At 42.6% G+C, this 24,607-nt stretch overlaps 1 protein-coding gene across 2 annotated transcripts in view; it reads right to left on the bottom strand.

Annotated features, from left to right (window-relative positions):
- ptprr (protein tyrosine phosphatase receptor type R) overlaps positions 1-24,607 on the bottom strand; it is a 264,810-nt gene that overhangs the window by 193,679 nt on the left and 46,524 nt on the right. For both annotated transcript variants that reach the window (XM_073059666.1, XM_073059667.1), the window contains 2 exons: positions 18,608-18,721; positions 14,018-14,173 (listed from right to left, as the gene is read on the bottom strand). In XM_073059666.1, the coding sequence (XP_072915767.1) occupies positions 14,018-14,173; positions 18,608-18,721 (270 nt within the window). The remainder of the gene's footprint in view (positions 1-14,017; positions 14,174-18,607; positions 18,722-24,607) is intronic.

The following is a 24,607-nucleotide window of genomic DNA, read 5'->3' as shown; positions in this document are numbered from 1 at the left end:
CTGGCATAGGTCATGAAGTTTGTTGTTTTGCAGTAAAATGTAACACATAATAATAAAAACTGACTCACAGCATATATACTTACCATCACCGTCTAGTATGGGGGAGAAGGGGTTACTGCACAAGATCAAAATAAGCTGAGGAGAGTTGTAAACCTAGCCAGCTTCCACAGCACAAGCCTCCATAGTATCCAGGACATCTTCAAGGAGCAATGCCCCAAAAAGACAGCGTCCATCACTAAGGATCCCCATCACCCAGGACATGTCCTTTTCTCACATCAGGAAGGAGGTACAGAAGCCTGAAGGCACACAGTCAGTGATTCAAGAACAGCTTCTTCCCCTCTGCCATCTGATTTCTGAATAGACATTGAAGCCATGAATACGACCTCACTATTTTTTGATTTCTATTTCTTGCGGTGCTTTTTTAACTGTAATATATATACCTACTGTAATACACATTTTTTCTATTATAAGGTATTGCATTATACTGCTGCTGCATAGTCAACAAATTTTATGACAAATGCCAGTGATACTAAACTTGATTCTGATTCTCCTGTGTTCCAGTGTATAAATTCAAAGTACAAAGTAAAATTTATTATCAGAGTACATACATGTCACCACATACAACCCTGAGGTTCATTTTCCTGCAGGCATACTTAGCAAATCTATAGAACAGAAACTGCAAACAGGATCAATGAACAACAAACTGTGCAAATGCAAATTAAATGAAGAGCAATACAGTAGATAATCAGAGCATGATATAACAAGATAAAGAGGCCTTAAAGTGAGACCATTGGTTGTGGGAGCACCAGGATTAGAATGAGTGCAGCTTTGTTCAACAGCCTGGTGATCGAGGGGCTGTGACTCTTCTTGAACCTGGCAGTGCGAGTCTTGAGGCTGCTGTACCTTCTACCTGATGGCATCAATGAGGAAACAGCATGACCTGGGAGGTAAGGATCTTTGATCATGGAAGCTGTTTTTCTACACCAATGTTTCATGAAGATGTGCCCAATGGTTTTTTTTTGGGGGGGGGGGGGGGGGGGGGAGTGTTTAACCCATGATGTACTGGGCCAAATCCACTACCTTTTGTAGGATCTTCCACTCCGAGGCCTTGGTGTTCCCATACCGGGCCATAATGCCTATAGAAGTTTGGCAATGTTTTTGATGACATGACAAATCTTCACAGACTCCTGAGGAAGCAGAGACACTGTTGTGCTTTCTTTGCAATTAAATTCATAAAATGTGTCCAGGACAGGTCTACTGAGATTGTGACACCCAGGAACTTAAAGTTACTGACCCCCTTCACCTTTGGTCCTCTGATGAGGACAGACTCGTGGACCTCTGGTTTCCCTCTCCTGAAGTCTACAATCTGTTCTTGGTTTTGTTGACATTGAGTGAGAGGTTGTTGTTATTACACAACCCAGCCAAATTCTAACCTATTCAACCTTTCCCGTTCACTTTATTAATCATCTGTGATAGCAAGGGAAAGCTTTTTACAGAAAGCAGATGTGACTGATCTGTTGATGGCACCACGTCAGTGAAGTTACTATGCTTCTCACGTTTACCAACAGCTAATGAAAATAATTTCTCCATTGTTGAACAGTGATAAGGGCACATCAGAAGCAAGTCTATTTTCAATCATTTCCCTCACTGCTGAGATGATGATATTTTGATAGCAATCACTGTGCTAAACTGCTGAAATCAACCATAACAAAGATGTTTCTTAATGATCTTCTCATCTGCTGAACCTTAAACCAATTAACAGCAGTTTTGCAAAACTGCTTTCATAATCACTGCTGTGTGGCTGCAGACAATCCAACGTAGACTTGTTTTCTGTGAAAGAGTACATTCTCGTTCCACGTGACCTTTAATTCCATTGTGGTTTTTCCTGCTTCTCTAGTCAGCCTCAAAACTAGCTACAGAACAGAAAACAAAATGCTGATATAATTCAGAAAGTAAGTATTATTTTACAAGCTAGATTGTGCCTTCTGACAGCTTCATTGCTTCTATATTATCCAAGAAACCGTTTCTGAAAATTTAAAGTAAAACAACAAATGCTAGAAATCTGATATAAAAACAGATTCAGTCAGCGAGTCAAGAGAGAGAGAGAGAGAGAGAGAGAGAGAGAGAGAGAGAGAGAGAGAGAGAGAGAGAGCCCCAATGTGCATGCGTTTGTGTTAGTGCATTGGACAAAAAAAAAGTCTGAATCATTTTCAGCATCTCCTTGAAAGAACATGGCATTGTCACTAACCCACAGGAAGTCCCAAGCCCCCCATCACCAATCACAGTGGAGTGGGCCTCCACGAGGGCATTGAGTATCCTGAATCTCCAACACTGGAAGGCATTTGTTAAGAGAGCTAAGAGCATAGAACGCTGGCAACTAGCCACCTACCCCATCAGGTGCCACCTGTCCCATCTTTTTTTGTTACGGATACGACACAAGAAGGGGCTCTTCTGGCCCTTTGAGCCTGCACTGACCAAATTATACCCACGTTACTAATTAACCTTTGAACCTTTCCATCTTTCAAATGTGGGAGGAAACTGAAACATCCGAAGAAAGCCCACATGGTCACAGGGAGAATATATAAAACTCCTCACAGACAGTGGCAGGAATTGATCCTGAGTTGCGGGCCTAATCGCGTTATGCTAACTGCTGCGCTACCATGACACCCCCCCCCTCCCCCGAGGAAGATTCTGCAGACCCGGGTATGTACTCTGCCCACAGCTCAGAAGACACAGACACAGACACACAAATTCTTCATTATCTAAATCAGGGACCTGAATATGTTCTCTCCCAAGCACCATTGTCCTTCACAGCATTTGGCTCCTTAAGTTTACAAGCATGGGCTAGTGTCTAGCAGCAGTAAAATCTGAGAGGAAGAACAGGGCATGGCTGCCAATTCAAAGATTTTTATAGTCCACATCTGTTTCATCTCTTAAAGCAGGCACTTAAAAATTGCAGATGGTGCTAGTGAGAAACCTATACCCATCTTCACTATCTATATTATTCAGCAATACAATACCTATTGTGGTGTCGGACCTGTGCCCACCAACATAGCAACCCTAGTGCCAAGCTCAGCATTAGTAGATCTCAAGTCTAATATTGGCCTGGTTCTGTGGTCCTGATCTGGCATTGGCAGAGCTGCTAGGCACAGAGCAGAGCCAACATCTTACCTCAAGCGTTCTGCTCAATTCAAAATGTCATCTGCCTATTCCCCTTCAGAGGTACGGCCTGACTTGTTGAGTTCCTCTAGCAGTTTATGTTTTTGTTCCAAATTTCAGCTTCTGCAGTCTCTTTTGTCTCTGTCTTCACCAATAGAAACATATATAGACTTCAAGTTGCCACACTAAGAAGCCTAATGTCCCACACCACCAATTTCAAGAACAGCAACTCCCCTTCAACCATTTGGTTATTGAATGAACTGGCAAAACCCTGATCACTTCAGTCTACCAATACAATGAATACTTTGACCTCCTTGCATTCAAATGAATTTTGTTTTTTTTTTGTTCTAATTGATGATTTCTTGTAAAAAAGTGTCTAATTTATGTGTGTTTTCCTCCTGCTTACATGATGCTTTGTGCCTGAGATGTTGCAAGTTTCTCATTGCACCTGTGAATACATGTTCTTGTGTAGATGACAATAAACTCGACATTGACTTTGATAGTGAAACAAAATCTAATCCTGTGGCACCCATATAACGGAGTTGTATTCTTTTCGCAAAATACTGGTAGGCTATGGCATACACATTATTTCTCAGAATTCAGTAACAAGGTTCATTGTGTTCCAAACAAAACTTGAGACAGGTAAAGCTTACAAATGAATGATGCTGAATAAGCATCTCCAAAAGGAACAAATGATTAATACATTTTGATTATAAATGACGCTTTACAACTTATACAGTACATTCATCATTGTTGACTCTTGGAAGAATGTAATCTGAAAATCCACTTTGTCAGATGAAAAAAGAAGTTGGCTTATGATTAAATGGATTAATTTTCTTGAATAGATCTGCATTACAATTTGAGTAAAGGTCTTTTTCAATAGTTGCTCAAAAGTTGATTGGTATAATAAGAAAGTACAAAAGACACTTTTGCCTTTTCAATCAATGGCCACCAAGAGTAATCCAAGAATTTACATTATAAAATATGACTGTGTATCTGTATGCAGGTGGGAAAATATCACAATGCATATATTAAGTTATGTATTATTTCAGATAAATTTGCCACTCTAGAAGGAAGTTCAAATTTCAAAGTAAATTATTATCAAAACACATATACAACTATGAGATTCATTTTCTTGTGGGCATACTCATTGAATCTATTGAATAATAACCATAACAGAATCAATGAAAGGCCACCCAACTTGGAATGACAACACCCGCAACCAAAGTGCCGAAGACAGCAAACTGTGCAAATACAAAAAGAAATAATAATAAGTAAATAAGCAATAAATATTGAGAACATGAGATGAAGAGTCCTTAATAGTGAGTCCATTGGTTGTGAGAACACTTCAATGATGGGACATGGAGTTGAATGAAGTTATCCCCTTTGGTTCAAGAGCCTGGTGGTTGAGGTGTAGTAACTATTCCTGAACCTGGTTGTGTGGGTCCTGAGTCCAGTCAATATACTCTCCACTATACACCTGTAGAAGCTTGTCGAAGTTTAGCTGTCGTACCGAATCTTCGCAAACTCCTAAGGAAGTAGAGGCACTGCTGTGCTTTCTTTGTAATTGCACTTAGCGTGCTGGGCCTGGGACAGGTCCACTGAAATAATGACACTGAGGAATTTAAAGTTACTGACAGTCTCCTCATCTGATCCTCCAATGAGGACTGGCTCATGGACCTCTGGTTTCCTGCTCCTTGTCAAATTTTTAGAAGTCTTGCCAAATCTCTGCAAGGAAGTAGAGGCTCTGCCGTGCTTTCTTTGACAAACTGTATTTTTATTTTCTATTTCATGGTTTTTGAACATAAAACATAGAACATGGACATCTACAGCACATTACAGGCCCTTTTGCTCACGATGTTGTGCGGACCATGTAACCTACTCTAGAGGCTGCCTAGAATTTCTACTTTACTAAGCTCCATTTACCTGTCTAAGAGTCTCTTAAAATCCCCTATTATATCCGCTTCCACCACTGCCACCGGCAATGCATTCCACACACCCACCACTTTCTGAGTGAAAAGCTTACCCCTGACATCCCTTTGGTATATATTTCCAAGCACCTTAAAACTATGCCCCCTTGTGTTAGCCATTTCAGCCCTGGGAAAAAGCCTCTGGCTATCCACACGATCAGTGCCCCTCATCATCTTATACACCTCTATCATGTCGCCTCTCATCCTCTGTCGCTCCAAGGAGAAAAGACTGAGTTCACTCAACTTATTCTCATAAGGTACATCCTCCAATTCAGGCAATATCCTTGTAAATCTCCTCTGTACTCTCTCTATAGTATCCACATCTTTCCTGTAGTGAGGTGACCAGAACTGAACACAGTACTCCAAGCGGGGTCTGACCAAGGTCATAAATAGCTGTAACATTACCTCAGGGCTCTTGAACTCAATCTCATGGTGGATGAATGCCAACACACCATACGCCTTCTTAACAACACTGTCAACCTGCGTAGCAGCTTTGAGTGTCCTATCGACATCAGATCCTCCACACTGCCAAAAGTCTTACCATTTATGTTATATTCTGTCTTCATATTGGACCTACCAATAAAAATCAGTTCACACTTATCTGGGTTGAAGTCCATCTGCCACTTCACAGCCCAGTTCTGCATCCTATCAATGTCCCACTGTAACCTTCGACAACCCTACACACTATTAATGTTACTCTTTTCAACATAGCATTTTTTTAGTGTTGAATCATCTATGGTAATGGGAAAACTGCACTCATCCCATGTTTAAGGAAGACCTCTGTGTTCTAAATTACATAAGCCCTCCATCGGCCTGCACACTTAAAGCTGGGCATGGTGCACCAGTACAGTACAGCAGGCTTGGCAATTAGCTTGCAGACATTTCATCATGTCGAGGTGACAACCTCAGTACGGGGTTGTTAGTGTTTTCCTCTTGGAGTGTTGACATTTATATCGCCCCTCCATTCACTTGCCTTGGCCCTACTTGCCTATCCCTTCAGTCGGCCTTTGATTTCGATTGGCTCGCTTTTCTTTAGCTCTTCGGGGTTCCGAGATGGCATTGATTTCGAAGTGTTTGCTTACAGAGTGATCAGAGGGAGAGCCACACTTCTAAAAATACTCGTGCCAGCCTCGAGTTTGCCTGCACCAGAACCTGCATGATGTCCCAGTTAAAGTGGTGTCATTTTTGGCCACTAACAGGGATCCAAAGAAACTCGAGCCAACAGAATTGAAAGGTCAGCTGAAGGGGTAGCCAGTCAGGACCGAGGCAAGCGACAGGGGTTGTAAAAACTGAGGGTCTCACCTCAGCTGGCGATGAAAGCTTGGCAAACACTGCAATATCAAACGCTTCAACTTGAGCTAGAAATATTCACCATCCTGAACAATACAAACAACCAAGATGAATTATGTCACTCAGCCAAGATTCAGAAGGTGTCAAGTTAGCACCTGCTCAGCTGATCCTCTCTGGCCAGCTTTGGTAAACAACTATTAGAATTCTGAGCCGCCTGCTATCTTCCACTCTGAAAGGATTCCAACTTATGGAAATACGAGCAAACCCAGTACACACAGCCACAGTAAATCAACATGTATCAACTCGGTCATGCAGAATTCCTTATCCTCACTCAGAACCAGCTGGTTACTAAGCATTTGATGTTCCAAAGTGCACACCAGAATTATTTCCTTCACATACCTTAAGGCTGCCCCACTATGCAATAAGATGATGGCTGCTTTCATCTTGACCTCAGCTGCACCCCCTTGCCTGTCCCCAATAATTCTGATCACCCCCCCCCCCCCCACCCCGTGATCCAAAATTCGGTCTCTCCAAGCCCTGAATTTATTCAATGACTCTGCCTTTAACACTCTCTGTAGTAGAGCAATCCAAAGATTCGCAGCACTCAGAGAAGAAATTCCTCTCATCCATTGACACTGGTGACATATGGCAAACCTTTGCAGGCAACTCACATAACTTCCAGAAATGCATCTCTGAACTGCTTTTGCTGCAATCTGTAGCCTATCATTTCCTTTTGAGAAACAGACTTTCGAACCATATCTAAATGAACTGGAGATTTTGCACATTGGTTGTCGGTCTTTGTGTGTAGCTTTTCATTGATTCTATTGTATTTGTCTGTTCCACTGTGAATGGCTGCAAGCAAATGAATCTCCAGGTAGTATATGGTGACGTACACATACTTTGATATTAAATTTACTTTGAACCATCGAGAAGTAGGATGAAGTTGTGTACAAGAAAACCAATTATTTTAGTGTACCAGAAATGCAAAATTGTATAACTCCCAAGATCTGTTTATATATTATATTATGATTTTTGTTGTGTAGTTTATACATCTCCAATGCCCTGGTTAAGATTTCTACTGCTATACTGCAGCTATTTCATTTTAGCATCATTTTCTGTAAAAGCAGTGTGTCCTGCTGGTAGGATGTTTTGCTTTTGGCTAAAGATAAGGAACTGTGTTGTTCAACTTAGGAATGATGCATCAGCCAATCAGGACGGTGGGATTGGGAGAAGGTTCTAGAGAGAGCTGGGCAGGGAGAGATTGGTGACAGAGAGTGGTAGGGTTTGCGGCCTTTTGGCAGGAGATGCGGAGCGGAGAGGATCTGGGAAGATGCCTGAAGGATCCAATCCGAATAGGAGACCCTAGTGCATTGGAAGTTCTACCTGTGATTGGTGACGAGAATTCAGCGCCATGAGTAAAGCGGCTCACCCAACCATTACAGACATGACCTGAGCTTCAATGTAGTATGCACACTGAGACTGGTTTAATTGTAGTAGGCCCTTTTTCCTTTTCTTTTTCTCACCATTAACTGTTTGATAAAGCTGAAATTGGTAAATATCCTTGCTTTATAATTCTATATGGTGTACGATCTGTTATTTTTTGCCAATCAGTAATTGTACGTGGGCAGTATTTACACATCATTAGCTCGAATCGAGGTTCCTTTGATTGGAATTCCCAATGTTCCGTTTGTTTGAACCCCAAATCATTCCGACACTAGGCATATATTGTTTATGAGAGGTGGCCTTCTCACGACTGAGTCACGTGGCCGTGAGCAGAGTTAGCTAACGAGCCGAGTTTGGCAAAGTGTACCGGCGGACAGCCGAAGTTATCGTAAGCTGAGAATGCTCTCTGGAGTCAAGCTCACACCCGCTGGGGGAGAAGAATATAAGGCTTGAATGAAGCAGACATACCAGTTACTGGATGGGTTAGAGAGGAGGTGAGGATGTCATTTTGGCAGGCTGCATCACTATCTGATATGGGGTGGGGGGGGGGGGGGTGGATGACGGCACAGGATTGAAAAAAGCCACAGGAAGTTGTAAAATTAGTCAGCTCCATCTTGGGTATTAGCCTCCGTAGTATCCAAGACATCTTCAAGGAGTGGTGCCTCAGAAAGGCGACGTCCATTATTAAGGACCTCCACCACCCTTTTCTCACTGTTACCATCAGGAAGGAGATACATAAGCTTGAAGGTACACACTCAGCAATTCAGGAACAGCTTTTTCTGCTTTGCCATCCGATTTCCAAGTGGACATTGAACCCATGAACACCACCTCACTTCTTTATTATTTCTGTTTTTTGCACTACTATTATTAATTTAACTATTGCATATACATATAGCCTTACTGTAGTTCATTTACTTTTTGTTTCTATATTATTGTGTATGGCATTGTACTGATGCTATAAGGTTAATAAATTTGATGACATATGCCGGTGATATTAAACCCGATCCTGATTCTAATTCTGAAGCTGGTCCAACAGTGGCCCCGGATTTTGACAGTGGGGGTCTCAGTGACGTATCGGAATATTTAATGGCCATTGCACCTGTTTACTCAGTGCACCACTAAGCCTTCTGTTCTTTGAACACTTGCCAGCTGCGCCATTAATTTTTTTTTAAATTTCTACCATACCTGAGCCAATTAGTTCATTCTTTCAAGGTTGCACCCGTTGCTCTATTGATTAATTTCTCAGTAGGCCTCTGCCATAGAGTTTCCTGTCCTTCTGATCCCTGCTGCCACGTTAATTATTCATTAGCCGCGGGTGAACTCTTGCATGAATTTGCAGGTTCATTAGCACATACAAATCTAATCTGTTACTGTATTAATCTTAATTGATCTGTGTCCTCTAAATGTGTTCACTTAGCAAATCTATGGTTCTTGTTGTTGCTCCATTCCTGTTCCCATTTACATTTACCCCAACACCTCTTATTCTCCCTACCCCACTATCCTTTCTCCCATCCCTGTCAGAGGTGGCGAGTGGCGGGGCATTCATGTGTCTCTACCAAAGGAGATGTAAGGCACTCCTTCCCTCTGTTAGCCTGCAGTCACCCCTGCAGCACTTGCTTAGTGTCCCCCCCCGCCCCCCACCACAATCAGGGTCACGTAGAGCCGGTGGTGTGGTCATATGAGCAGATAGCACGCATCACAAGTCCTGGTTAAGAGATAACTGAAACCAGGAGGACAATCTCTGAAGAGTATTGGTTATGGCTGGGGTCACCCGTCTTGTAAAGACACTGCCCGGAAGACGACAATGGCAAACCACTTCTGTAGAAAAGTTTGCCAAGAACTTCATGGTCATGGGAAGGCCATGATCGCCCATGTCATCCGACATGGCACATAATGATGATGACGATTCCCTAATAAGGATTGGCTCATGAACTTTCCAATTTCCTCCCCCCAGAAGTCAATAATCAGCCCTTTGGCTTTGCTGACATTGAGTGATGGGTGGTTGTTGTGGCATCACTCAGCCAAGTTTTCAATTTCACTCCTATATGCTGATTCGTCACCTCCTACAATTTGGCCAACAACAGTGGTGTCATCTGCTAACGTAAATATGGTATTGGAGCTGTACTTAGCCTCACAGTCAAAAGTATAACCTGAGTAGAGCAAGAGGCTACCTGTAGTTTTTAACTGATTCTATTGTATTTCTCTGTACAACTGTAAATGCCTGCGAGAAAAATTAATCTCGGGGTGATATATGGTGACATCTACACACTTTGATAATCAATTTACTTTGAAATGAGAACATCGAAACCTACAGCACATTACAGGTTCTTCGGCTCGCAAAGTTATGCCGACCATGTAACCTACCCTAGAAACTGTCTGGAATTTCCCTATTGTATAGCTCTCTATCTTTCTAAGCCCCACGTCTAAGAGTCTCTTAAAAGACCCAATTGAATCCACCTCTACCACCTTCACTGGCAGTGAATTCCACGCACTCATCACTGATCCTCTTTTCACAGAAATTGTCCGTTTCTGTGTGGTCACCTTTCACCTTACAAGAGCATTGTTTAAAAAAAGGGCTGGGATTTTGTTATGATTTTGCGTTATAAGTGGCGGCACGTATGCTGGCTTGTTCAGGATTCCCACGCAAACACAAGAGTCCTTGATTGACTAATGGAGTTTTGCTGCTGACTTCCTGGCTGCACCCTGACCTGGAGTTCAAAGGCAGGGCAGGATCTTACTGGAATTCCCCGCATTTACTCTGGGGAATCTGCTCCAGCGCAGAGCTGGCACGGAATCTGCAAATCCATTCATTTCACTGAAAATTGCGCAGCTGCAAGAAGAAAAGTTGCCTTTCACAGTCAAGAACTGCTTTCAGCAGTATTTTAAACTATTTTAGAACATTAGATATCATGTGCCTTTGTATCTGATCCCGAGCTTATCATGGAGCTGTGCATTTAACAGCACATATTTGGATTCCAAGCTGTGCTGAAAAACCTGACTGAACCAGCTGCACACTCCAGTTGACTGCCTGCAGCAGTTCACTTGTTTGTTATCTGAACTAGATATCCTGGATGCAGTTAGTCTAGCAAAGCCCAATTTCACAAACAGAGTATCAATAAATGGGAAGTAGATTTACTAATTGTGCTGCTACAGGGCTTCACTCTACATCGATGTAGCTCTATTCTGCCTTACCTGTGGCTAGCAGCTGGTAGAGGTTTACCTTTGGCCTGTATGGCACAGGACAAGATCAGGACCCTGCATTTCACCTTCTACCATACTCTGCCTTTTGTCTTCAGATATACAATAAGGAGCATGATGAACATTAGGAATAAGCTGTCCTATTGGAATACATTTGATATTGAGTCATTATTTTCCAAATATTTTTAGTTCCATTTGAAATATGTTAGTTTTCTAAACATGGTGGAGCTAAGGGTGCCTAATGGCGACTCCTTTGCTTGCTTCTTTGGAAATAGTTCTACTTCTATCTTTAATATCTCTATTTTTCCCTTTCAGGGTTCTTTTGAAGACCCTGACCCAAAGTTACACCCTGACTTTGGTTCTTTGCGGAAGTGGGACCCACTCTTGGGGTCTCACGACAGCCATTATTCCAGATACCAAGGGCGCGGCCTAGGAGATCAGCTCGCCTTCGGAGCTCTGGGATTTCGTGGCTCTGGAGGTGGGCGGACTTGTGGTTGGTGCCTCCGCAGGGAATCGGTGTGTCCTGGGAGATGGAAGAACAAAAGCGGCAAGCTGGCTGCGTGCCCAGAGAGCGAGTTCTTTGGGCACTGAGCTCGGAAAAAGTTAAGCAACAGACTTTTAATGTCATAAATCAGCAAGTTGTTTTTATGTCTCCCCTCTCCCTGTGAGATGGAGATACCCCCTTTTCCCTTACTAGGGAGAGAGAGCCTGTGGTATGTTGAATTACCGGGTGAACGAGTAGTCTTTGGGACACTGCAAGTCTGTGTCTTTATGCTTTGCTGTACGCTTGAGTGCTTGGTGGCGGGCGCCAATGCTGGTTTGGGAGGGGGGAATTGTTGCTTGCTGCTGCTTACGCACAGGGGGGGGAGCTGGGGGGGTGGATTTGGGGTTCTAACATTTAACTGTCATTCATTCTTTGGGGCACTCTGTTTTCATGGATGGTTGCAAAGAAAAAGCATTTCAGGATGTATATTGTATACATTTCTCTGACATTAAATGTACCTTTGAAACCTTTGATGTTAATTTTTACATGGGGGGAGAGAAGGTGATCATGTTGCTGTTTGTGAGATTTGTTTTTTTTTTGTGTGGGGTGGGGTTGATGTTTTTGTTTGAACAACTTCTATGGTTTTCTTTGCTTTGTGGCTTTCTGGAGAAGACGAGTCTCAGAGTTGTAAACTACACACAACTTTGATAATAAATGCACTTTGAACCTTTTTTCTCGAAGGTACATTTAATAAGCCATCCTGATACAATTTGATCTTTACATACTAAGAGATGAAACAAACACAGGTTTAGACATCCATCAAACCCTTAAAGATATATTGAATTGCTGCTTGGAGTACCCCAAAACCAACTGATTACTTGATTTGCTAAATCAGAGAATAATTTGTTGTACAATATATTTCGTTGTCTACTGTCCAATTCTTCATCGCCTTGACCTTTATTCCTCCAGGTTTGCTGATGGCACCACTGTTGTTGCCTAAATCAAAGGCGGGTGACGAATCAGCATACAGGAAGGAGACTGAAAATTTGGCTGAGCGGTGTCATAACAACTCTCACCCGATGTCAGCAAGACCAAAGAGCTGATTGTAGACTTCAGGAAAGGGAAGCCAGATGTCCTTGAGCCAGTCCTCATCGGGGAATCAGAGGTGGAGAGGGTTAACAACTTTAAATTCCTGGGTGTTGCTATGCCAGAGGACCTGACCTGGGCCCAACACATACTTGCAATTATGGAAAAGCACAGCAGTGCCTCCACTTCCTCAGGGGTCTGTGGAAATTCAGCATGACATCTAAACCTTGGTGACAAACTTCTATAGATGTGTAATGGAGAGTGTATTGACTGGTTGTATCAGAGCCTGGTATGGAAACACCAGTGCCTTTGAACAGAAAATCATACAAAAGGTTTTGGATTCTGCCAGTACGTCACAGGTAAAGCTCCCTCAACCACTGAGCACATCTACATGAAACACTGTCATAGGAAAGCAGCATCCATCATCAGGGACCCCCATCACCCAGGACATGCTCCTTTCTCACTGCTGCCATCAGGTAGAAGGTACAAGAGCCTCAGGACTTACACTGGCAGGTTCAAGAACAGTTGCTACCCCACAATCATCAGGCCCTTGAACAAAAGGGAATAACTACACTCACTTATTGAGATGTTCCCACAACCAATGATTTCACTTCAAGAACTTGTTATCTCATGTTCTCGTTATTTATTGCTATTTATCTATATTTGCATTTGCACAGTTCGTTGATCTCTGGTTGATCTTCCATTGGTCCTGTTATAGTTACTAATCTATAGATTTGGTCAGTATGCTCACAGAAAAAATGAATCAGGGTTTTATATGGTGACACATATGTACTTTGATAATAAAATCTACTTTGAACTTTGAACCTAGTTGTGGTTTGGAGGCTTGCGTGCCTCAATGACCCAGAGAGCTATGTTGGCTGGAGTCAGGGCTTTATGCTTTGGCTCTTGGTAGGGTCACGCATGCCAGACAGGTCAAGGGTAGAGGCCAGATTAAGAGTGGTCCACCAGTCCTCTTGGTTCAGAGCTTCAGCTTAGGGCTAACAACCATGACTGGTTAAACAAAATTGTTACAGAAACAACAATGAAGAATCCTTTTAGATATGAGTGATACAGTATTCCTGAGTCACCACCCAGGACTTGCATGACTGACAGTGGTGAAAACCGAGAGGAAGCTACTGACATGATGAAGGAAGCTCTGAACGCTGCCAGAGATAAAGGACCTTCATTGCTGCCCTAAACACCAGCGGTATAATGGTCAGCAAGTTAATTTTTCTTGAGCATTAAATAAATAACGAACAAGGGAAAATACATCATCTTATCAAGCAGCTTAGCTTTCAACCATGTGGCTCAATCCTCCAGTTTTCCAAAGTACATTCAGAGCTGCTGAGATTCCCCAGTCAAAAGATCAAAAGCAAATCACTCTTACCTCAGGGGTAACTTGTGTGATGCCAAATTTTGAGAGACTCTGATGCATCATATTTACATTGAGCAATTGTATCACTTCTTCAGAAGGTATTGGATCTAACGTTCCACTTTTACGATTCATTGGTGATATGTAAAATTCAATGCAGTTTTTCTTTACCTGTGTATTTTTCCAAAAATAAAAAATATGGTAATAATTTAACAGGGCAAAAACAAGCTATAAGAATAACACATCATATTCTGCCTAGGTAGTCTATGATCTGGTAGTATGGAGTCTGAACACCATCGAAGAAATCTTCAAAAGGCAATGCCTTAAAAAGGCAGCATCCATCATTAAGGACCCCTATCACCTCTTCTCATTGCTGTCATCAGGGAGAAGGAACAGGAGCCTGCAGCCACATACTCAGTGTTTCAGGAACAATTTCCTCCCCTCCACCATTAGATTTCTGAATGGTCCATGAATTCTCTATTCTGCTCTTGTTTTTCACTACTTATTTATCTTTAAAATATATTTCTTGCTGTAACGTAGTAACTTTTATATATTGCACTGTGCTGCTGCCACAAAACAACACATTTCATGACATTTATCAGTGATAAGGAACCTGTTTTGATTTGATTTTAATAGTGCATTTTCCAATTTCAGATGGCCCACGCCCTGATCCTTTCCCTCTCCTTCTGGTTTTTCCTCTCCCCACCCACCACCGCCACCATAACCCAGTTCATTGCCTATCACACACATACAGGTTCTCATATCTTCCCAATCCCCACACCACACACACCCCCCAACTTGTTCCATCTGTCCCACATCCCTCCCTTATCTGTTTCCACTCATCATCTTCCTTACTTATCAAATTCCACCATGTGCAGGCTCTTTTGCTTCCAAATGTCACCTTCCAGCCTTTGTCTTTACCACCCACCACCACCTGGCTTGATCTTCCCCCTTTTCTCTCTCTCACCTTAGCCATCTCCACCCAACAGCCACTGTCTCTATGCCCTTTCTGCTCTCCCGCCCAGTTCCAACTGTCCATCATCTCCATCCTCACCCGTTTCCACCAATCCCCTGCCAACTCCCGCCTCACCCAACACCCTCACCTCTTTCTACTGGCTATCTCCCCTCTATACTCTCAGCTGATGCAGGGCCTTGACCTGAAACATTGTCTATCGCTTTGCCTGCATAGAGACTTGACCTGCTGAATTCCTCCAGCCGTTAGATTTTCACTCCACGTTCCAGCATCTGAAGTCAATGGCAATAATATAACTGCATAAACAATTCCCACAATCTAAATCTTAGTTTTCAGCACATTAACAGAAATAAATAATGTCATTGGGAGTGCAGGGTCAAACTTCCAAAGGTACTTGCAAACAAAAATCTGACAGGACTCACTTAGATGTCACATCCACGCCAAAAGTGAATAATAAAACCATTAGATTGTAAAAAAAAACAAGCAGACTGTAGGGAGAATGGAACTGTTTATTGCTTATTTATTTATTTTATTATTTGTTTGTTTTCTTTCATATTTGCAAAGTTTGTTGTCTTTTGCACATTGGTTACTTGTTTATCCTGTTGGGTGCCATCTTTCATTGATCCTATTAATGGTTCTTGGGCATGGATGCAAGAAAATGAACCTCAGGGTTGTATATGGTAACAAATATGTACTTTGACAATAAATTTACTTTGAACTTTTGTACTGAGTGTTTTTCAGAAGGCTCTGCACGTAGAGGCTTTGACTAATTCTTATCAGAATCACGTTTAATATCATCAGCATATGTCATGAAATTTATTAACTTTGTAACAGCAGTACAATGCAATACATGATAAATATAGAAAAAACAGTAAGTATATATGTGTATATTAAATAGTTAAATTAAATAAGTAATGCAAAAACAGAAATAAGAAGTAGTGAGGTAGTGTTCCTGGGTTCAGGAGGGGAAGAAGCTGTTCCTGAATCGCTGAGTGTGTGCCTTCAGGCCTCTGTACCTCCTTCCTGATGGTAACAGTGAGAAAAGCGCATGCCCTGAGTGGTGGGAGTCCTTAGTGATAGATTCAATCTTCTTGAGGCACAGTTCCTTGAAGATGACTTGTATATTGCGGAAGCTAGGACCCATATGTCATGAAAGTTGTTATGCAGCAGCAGTATATATACATATAATTTTTTTTTACATCGACTCTACATTAACTATTCTCTGGGTTTCAAGTAACTTCCAGGGATTTGGGATAAAACTGATATGCTCTACTAATTTGCCTTTTGGCAGGAAAGTAGAATTTGCTCACTAAGGATTGTTTTCCGTTCCTGATCGGCGATATTTGATCATGTGAATAATTTTGCCAAGTTGGTTACATCATCTTAATAGTGGCAGTGTTGCATGTATCAAAGGCAATGTTACACTTGACTTTTTTTCAATATCTTCCTCTCAGACAGTCCCTCAGGTTTGAGGATGACTTACTCCACTCTATTGATTTATTTACTGAGATACAGTTCGGAACAGGCCCCTCTGTCCCTTCAAGCTGTGCCGCCCAGCAGCCTTCGATTTAACCCTAGCCTAATCACAGGACAATTTAGAATGACTGATTAACCTACCAACCAGAGCATCGTTGGACTGTGAGAGGAAACTCAGGGAGAATGTACAAACCCCTTACAGGCAGCAGCGAGTATTGTGGATTCTGACGTGACCGATGAGGCTGAAGTGAGAAGTGGGAACTCTACCAGAGGCGGAGCAGGAGGTGACTGAAAACTTGTTCGTGAGCTGATTTTGCCCCTTCCATTGCCTACACAGAGCTTCACCGTGCTTGTGATATACACTCAGCGGCCACTGTATTAGATACACATGTACACCTGTTTATTAATGCAAGTATCTAATCAGCCAATCAGCTGGCAGCAACTCAATGCATAAAAGCATGCAGACATGGTCAAGAGGTTCAGTTTTTGTTCAGAATGGGGAAGAAATGTGATTAACTGACTGACTATGGAATGATTGTTGATATCAGGTGGGGTGATTTGACTATCTCAGAAAATGAGAATCTTGTGAGAAACAAAAAACATTCAGCTCTTGGGCGAAAATACCCTGTTAATGAGAGAGGTCAGAGGAGAATGGTCAGACTGGTTGAAGCTGACAGGAAGGCAACAGTAACTCAAATAACCACATGTTACAACAGTGGTAGCAGAAGAGCATCTCTGAACGCACAACATGTCAGACCTTAAAGTGGCTGGGCTGCAGCAGCTGATACAGTAACCACAAACATATACTCAGTGGCCACGTTATTAAGTACAGGAGGTACCTAATAAAGTGGCCACTGACTGTATGATGCTGTGTGCCTAAGGTTACTGCTGCAAGATTTTCATACGTATACTTGCAAAGATGACTCGACTTTGACTTTAAACCAAGTTCCTCCTCACCATCCTGAATGCTCCCTCTCCTCTTTGAGTGGTTATCGGCCAGAGGTTCCAAGGACTAAGTAGGGAAGTTCCACTTCTTTGAAAAAGCTTTGAGCTCACTCTTGTAGGAGAGTACTGTTAATCTCCTGTGCCATAGCTCAGAATAAGTTGTGTGTTTTGGAGTCAGATGTTAGGCATTCAAACAACACGGGCCACCCAGCTTAGTTCCTGAGTATATATAAGGCCTCGGCGTTGGAGATATTAGCCTGAGAAAGGGCACTGATATGGATTTGTTTGCCATCCAATGAATTTGGAGGGTTTTTGCAAAGGAAAACACTGAATGTATTTTCCCAGTGCTTGGAGATACCTTCTCAGAAGTGTATAAGACCATAAGATATAGGAGCAGAATTAGACAATTCCGTTTATTTCAATTTACTCCACCATTCAATCAAGAATGATTTATTTTCCCTCTCAACTCTATTCTCTCACCTTCTCCCTGTAACCTTTGACAGCCATAATGATCAAGAACCCATCAACTTCCTCTTTAAACATACCCAATTACTCCACAGCCATCTGTGGAAATGAATTCCACAGATTCAACACCCTCTAGCTAAAGAAATTCCACCTCATCTCTGTTATAAAGGGACGTCCTTCTATTCTGAGGCTGTGTTCTCTGGTCCTACACTCGCCCACTATAAGAACCATCCTCTCCGTGTCCTCACCTTCAATATTCAGTAGGTTTCAATGTGATGATGAACGGTAATGAAGGAGGGATCAGTCCTGCCAGGCAGATGATGCCTATTGTGCTATGCTTAAGGTCTTCATCTTCAATTTCAAATACTTCTTCCCTTAGTCAATGAAAAGCTGTTCTGGCTCATCAAAGACAGTGATGAATTTCATCACCAATATCTGCCTTCTCCAAGGAAGGGGCTCATGAAATATGGGAGGTGGTCCTTATTTTCCATGGTCTAATACTGAATTTTTAATGTCAAATGGCAGTGGAATATGACAGGGATAAATGGTACAGGACCTTGAGCCTGCAGATGCTGAGTGAAAGACCAGTTTGTTTTGCTTGCTTTGTTAAAATATTAGATTTTGTTTTCCTATCTTCAAATGCAGCTTGCAAGCACCCTACATCATTTACGTCTGAACCATTTCTAGAATACAACTTGGCACCGTGCCACTATCTGTAAATTAGAATGTTTGTAAAGGTGACTTACGTTAAGGTGATTAATATGAACTTGCTGTGGAAGAAGCCCCAAAGCAGCAGCTATTCCTTCGCGGAATATCCGAAGTAAAGTGACGTTCATTTTTTTCACATCCATTTCCATTGCCTGAAATAAAGGTAAAATTCAACTGTGAACATTTCTTTGAAGATTTCATCAAAGGCAAAATACATCGCAAAATGTTCCACCCAATATTTTTGGATCCATAGATAACTCAAAGAATATCTGCCAAAAGTTTAGTATCATTAAAACAATGTTGTATGTAACATAAATGTCATTATTAAAAGTCCTGGGAGTATTGTGTTTATTTACAAAGGTCCCAGAATGTCATTGTTGGATTTCCCAGTGTAATGCAGTACCCAGAATGCACTACCCTATTTATATTAATTCTTACTGGCTCACAGAAGAATCAGATTCAGAATCAGGTTTCATATCTGTTGCAAGAATACCAATCCAGAAAATAATTAGGATTCCCTTCATTTATTTGGGACATCATGCCACTTAGGGTAGCAGGGTGAATATACATGTGCACCAAAGGAGGTGTATGGTGTTCCTTCCCTCCACTAGCCTGCAGGTCTTCCATGTCCTGCCTCAATGACTACCGTCCCATTGCACTCACATCCATCATCATGAAGTGTTTCAAGAGGCTCGTCATGAGGCACATCAAGACCCTGCTGCCCCCCTCACTGGACCCCCTGCAGTTTGCGTACCGTCCCAACCGCTCAACAGACGATGCCATTGCCACCACCCTCCATCTGGCCCTAACCCACTTGGACAAAAAAGACACGTATGTTCGAACGCTGCTCATAGACTTCAGTTCAGCATTCAACACAATCATCCCTCAGAAACTGATTGGAAAGCTGAGCCTACTGGGCCTGAACACCTCCCTCTGCAACTGGATCCTAGACTTCCTGACTGGGAGACCTCAGTCAGTCTGGATCGGGAGCAGCATCTCCAACACAATCACACTGAGCATGGAGGGCTGTGTGCTCAGTCCACTGCTGTTCACTCTGCTGACCCACGACTGTGCTGCAACACACAGCTCGAACCACATCATCAAGTTCGCCGATGACACGACTGTGGTGGGTCTCATCAGCAAGAATGATGAGTCAGCTTACAGAGAGGATGTGCAGCGACTAACGGACTGGTGCAGAGCCAACAACCTGTCTCTGAATGTGAACCAAACAACGGAGATGATTGTTGACTTCAGGAGGGCACGGAGTGACCACTCCCCGCTGAACATCAACGGCTCCTCGGTAGAGATCGTTAAGAGCACCAAATTTCTTGGTGTTCACCTGGCGGAGAATCTCACCTGGTGCCTCAACACCAGCTCCACAGCAAAGAAAGCCCAGCAGCCTCTCTACTTTCTGCGAAGGCTGAGGGAAGTCCATCTCCCACCCCCCGTCCTCATCACATTCTACAGGGGTTGTACTGAGAGCATCCTGAGCAACTGCATCACTACCTGATATGGAAATTACATCATCTTGGATCGCAAGACCCTGCAGCAGATAGTGAGGTCAGCTGAGAAGATCATCGGGGTCTCTCTTCCCGCCATCACGGACATTTACACTACACGCTGCATCCGCAAAGGAAACAGCATTATGAAGGACCCCATACACCCCTCATACAAACTCTTCTCCCTCCTACCATCTGGGAAAAGGCACCGGAGCATTCGGGCTCTCACGACCAGACTATGTAACAGTTTCTTCCCCCAAGCTATCAGACTCCTCAATACCCAGAGTCTGGACTGACACCAACTTACTGCCCTCTACTGTGCCTATTGTCTTGTTTATTATTTATTGTGATGCCTGCACTATTTTGTGCACTTTATGCAGTCCTGGGTGGGTCTGTAGTCTAGTGTAGTTTTTTTCTGTGTTGTTTTTCACATAGTTCAGTGTAGTTTTAGTACTGTTTTATGTAGTATCATGGTCCTGAAAACATTGTCTCATTTTTACTGTGTACTGTACCAGCAGTTGTGGTCGAAATGACAATAAAAAGTGACTTGACTTGACTTGAGGTCACCGTTGGGCAAGGTGTAGCACCTGCTTAGCCTCCAGATCTGGGTCACATGAAGCCATGGGAGCAGGTGGTAGATAGTCGTATGAGCAGCTGATGCATATCACAAGTCCTGGTTATGTGACCACTGACACCAGGCAGACAATCTCTGAAGAGTATTGATCATGGCTGGGGTCACCCGTCTTGTAAAGACACTGCCCAGAAGGCAATGGCAAACCACTTCCGTAGAACAAACACGGTCATGTAAAGTTCATGATGGCCCACATGATACAATATGGTACAGAATGAACAATGAATGATGCCACTTAATTGGGTCAGGAGACTGTTGACTAACAGTTTCTAACTAGTGTCAGTCACCTGCACTTTTCTGGCCGTTAGACACTACAGCCTGCTTAGAATGAACAGTTTTTAAATCGCATCAGTCGTGTGTGTTTGTGTTCACATAGCAGTGCTATTTGTCACTGGTAGCTGGTGAGAAATAAACATTAAGACAGTTCTGAATTATTTGTTTTGCTCACCGCTGTTTCAAGCATTCCGGATTTGTAGATGTGAGAAATGGCCGGGAGTGAAAATGAAACAATTTCACTACTTCAGCAGGTTAGGAGCTATATGATGAATTTGAAGGTATTAATAATCATCTTGAACGTTACTTTGAAATTGAAGATTTGGAGGATGTATTCGTCAAAGGCATTGTATGAAAGCCTAGCCGTCTGCACTGATTTTGTTCGTTTATAGTTAATCCAAGGAAAACGGCAGCAGATACTGGATGAATTCCTCCATCAATAACTATTAGAAGCTAACATTGTTTTATGATACTGTAGTAATATTGATAGTGTTCTAATTTGTTCTGTATTTCATTTAAATACATAATTTGTTACTCAGTTAAAATTAGTTTGCCATTATTATACTATTTTAACTATTTTCACAAAACTTCAGCTAATTGGTGCAGCTACATATTTGGGCCAGAAAGTACTGGTTACTGATGTGCCCTGGTTAACCGGAATCCACTGTATATATTGAATAAGTAGTGCAAGAAGAGCAAAATTAGTGAGGTCACATTCAGGGTGGGTTCATCGTCCATTCAGAAATCCGATGGCAGAGGGGAAGAAGTTGTTCCTCGAACACTGAGTGTGCATCTTCAGACTCCTCTCCCTCATGGTAGCAATGAGAGGAGAGCATGTGCTGGGAGATGTGGGTCCTTAATGCTGGATACCCCCTTTCTAGAGGCATTGCCTTTTGAAGGTGTCTTTGATGCCGGGGGGGGGGGGGGGATAGTGGCCATGATGGAGCTGGCTCAGTTTGCAACCCTCTGCAGGTTTTTCCAATCCAATTCAGTGGCCCCTCCATACCAGGTGATGGTACATTTGTAGAAATTTGTTTGAGTCTTTGGAGACATACCAAATCACCTCAAACTCTTACTGAAATATATACAGCTGCTGACGTGCTTTCTTTGTAATTGAATCAATATGTTGGGCCCAAGATAGATCTTCAGAGATGTTGACACCCAAGAACTTGAAACTTCTCACCCTTTTCTCTGATGACCCCTTGACAAGGACTCGATGAGCAGCAATAATGACTTCCAAACCTTAAAGACACTGAGTCATATTATAATCAGCAGTTTTCCATCCACTGGAGGGTATCCTGCTTAAAGATACTGTAATGGGAAGGGATGGAGAATTTTAGCAGAGATTGTTGGATGGATTGGCAAACAATTTCTATTCCAAATCTTTTTCATTCCAAGCAAGAACGATACACTCAAAAGGCATATTCTTTGAGCAGGAATCCATAGAAAACTTTTACAGAGAAAATTTTACCGAGATAGTTGGATAGATTGGCAAACAAGTTCTATTCCAAATATTTTTCTTTGTGAATAAGAACAGTGCATTCAGAAGAGGTGTTCTCTGAGCAGAAATCCATAGAGAGGTGGAAGGTCTACAGTGTGCATTGCTGACAGGACATTGCCAGAGGGTTCTCTCCATGATCCGCAGATTATGTGAGAACATTCTGTGGAAAGCCTACATATTAGCAAATCCTTCTGCCTGTTCTGGAGGCTTTTACAGGCTGAAGGGAAACAAGAACTATCAACTGTCCATCTCCCTGTTGAGTACCTCCAGCAGGTAGTCTATTTGCTCCAGATTCCAACAGTGTCTTGTGTCTCCAAACACAATCTTTGTTGCTTGAGTATGGAGCATAAGTGATCTCTATATGATGTCATCATATCTGTTTCCCACCCCTACCTCCCAATAATCCATGCAGCAAAAGAGATGTGAAGAGGACATAAATATTCTAAAATGTTTAATTGTCCCACTGAAGGCAACAAGGGTTATTAATAAAATAGAAATATTGTACCTACAATACCAAATGTTTGGACTCACACCACCAGGTTCAGGAACAGTTATTATCCTTTAGCCATCAGTCCCTTGAACCAAATGGGATATTTTCATTCCCCATCAATGAACTGTTCCCACAACCTAGGGACTCACTTTCAAGGACTCTTCATCTCATGTTCTCGATACTTATCACTTACTTATTTATTTTTCCCTTTGTATTGGAAGTTTGGTGTCGTTTGCACATTGGTTGCTTGTCCAGCTTTTTTGGGTGTGGTCTTTCGTTGATTCTATGGTTTCAGATTTACTGAGTATGCCTGCAAGAAAATGAATCTCAGGGTTGTATATGGTGACATATGTGTACTTCGATAATAAATTTACTTTGAACTTTGCGTGCTCCCAAGGCAAGAAAGCTGACTCTCATAGACAAAGCAACGAAAGGACAGGGATGGGAGATCAGAGCTCTTAGAAGTTACAGGAAGAAACACAAGTATGCGCTCTTTAGTATGTACAGCTTCAAAGTAAACAGGGTGAGTGAAAGTTGAAAACCAGAGAAAAAAAACAACTACAGACACGGAAAATTTGAAAGAACAGGATTTGGCCGTAACACTCGGCAGGTCAGGCAGCATCTATGGAAGGAAAAACAGTTATTGCTTCAGGTTGATGACCTATAGCATGAACCAAGCAAGAGAAACACTATTCCCTTTCGCACCTCAGCTTGTTCATTCTGTTCCCGTCTCCATGAATGCTGCATGACGTATTCATACAGATCAACTCATTACAATGGCAGTACGTGTTATACAATAAGGAAGTGCAGAATAAAGTGTCACACTGTTGCAGAGAAAGCGCAGTGTAGGCAGACAATGGACCACAAGGTCACAATGAGGTACTTTCTGAGGTCAGGAGTCCATCTTGGTATACGAGGGAACCATTCAACAGACCTAATATCCCAGCAATGCCCCTCTATAATCCAACCACTCCACCTGATCCTGCAGTGATCTATGCCAAGTTTTACACTGTAACGTCAAGCTTGGAAATTTCACAGATGAAGTGGATTTGTTTCCAGGAAGCAGCAGCAACTTGGGTTAATGTAGAAACTTTGAAACACCTCATGGTGTTTTGGAGGTCATCCATTGGCCAAGGTCACCCGTAGATGATGATCCGAGTTGTCTACGTGATATGCAAGCCAGAGCAGTGTGATATGGACAGCAAGCTGTTGCCCATGCAGTAGGCTCCCCCTCTCCACGCAGCTGATGAATCTAAAGAAACGGCAGAGACCAATACAGTTTGGCCGGAGTTGACAGTCAGTGTTGAACTCATCGTATGACTGCTTTAGGGACTCCAGCTACGATTTTTCCCTCAGGGTTTACAAACGAAGCCTTCCCTGTGAGTGGGTATAGCCACGAGGCAGCAGTGGTTTGAGACCAGAGTTTTCCTTCTCCTAGATGAGCAGCCAACCATGGCTGATGATTCCATCTGCCCAAAGCGACTAGTTTAAGGCACCAGTAACCCACCTTTTCTCCTTCTCCTGTCAGTAGAAACAGTTCCACTGGGCTTAGTAGCTAAACCGCTCATGAAGGCCAGGAGCTGGACTTGGTTGTCAGAGACTATTTGAGACACACACCATAGGGAACATTTAATAGATGCTGGG

The sequence above is a fragment of the Hemitrygon akajei genome, chromosome 10 (genome assembly GCF_048418815.1).
Source record: "Hemitrygon akajei chromosome 10, sHemAka1.3, whole genome shotgun sequence".
Taxonomy (NCBI): Eukaryota; Metazoa; Chordata; class Chondrichthyes; order Myliobatiformes; family Dasyatidae; genus Hemitrygon; species Hemitrygon akajei.
This window is presented reverse-complemented; position numbering and strand designations above follow the sequence as displayed.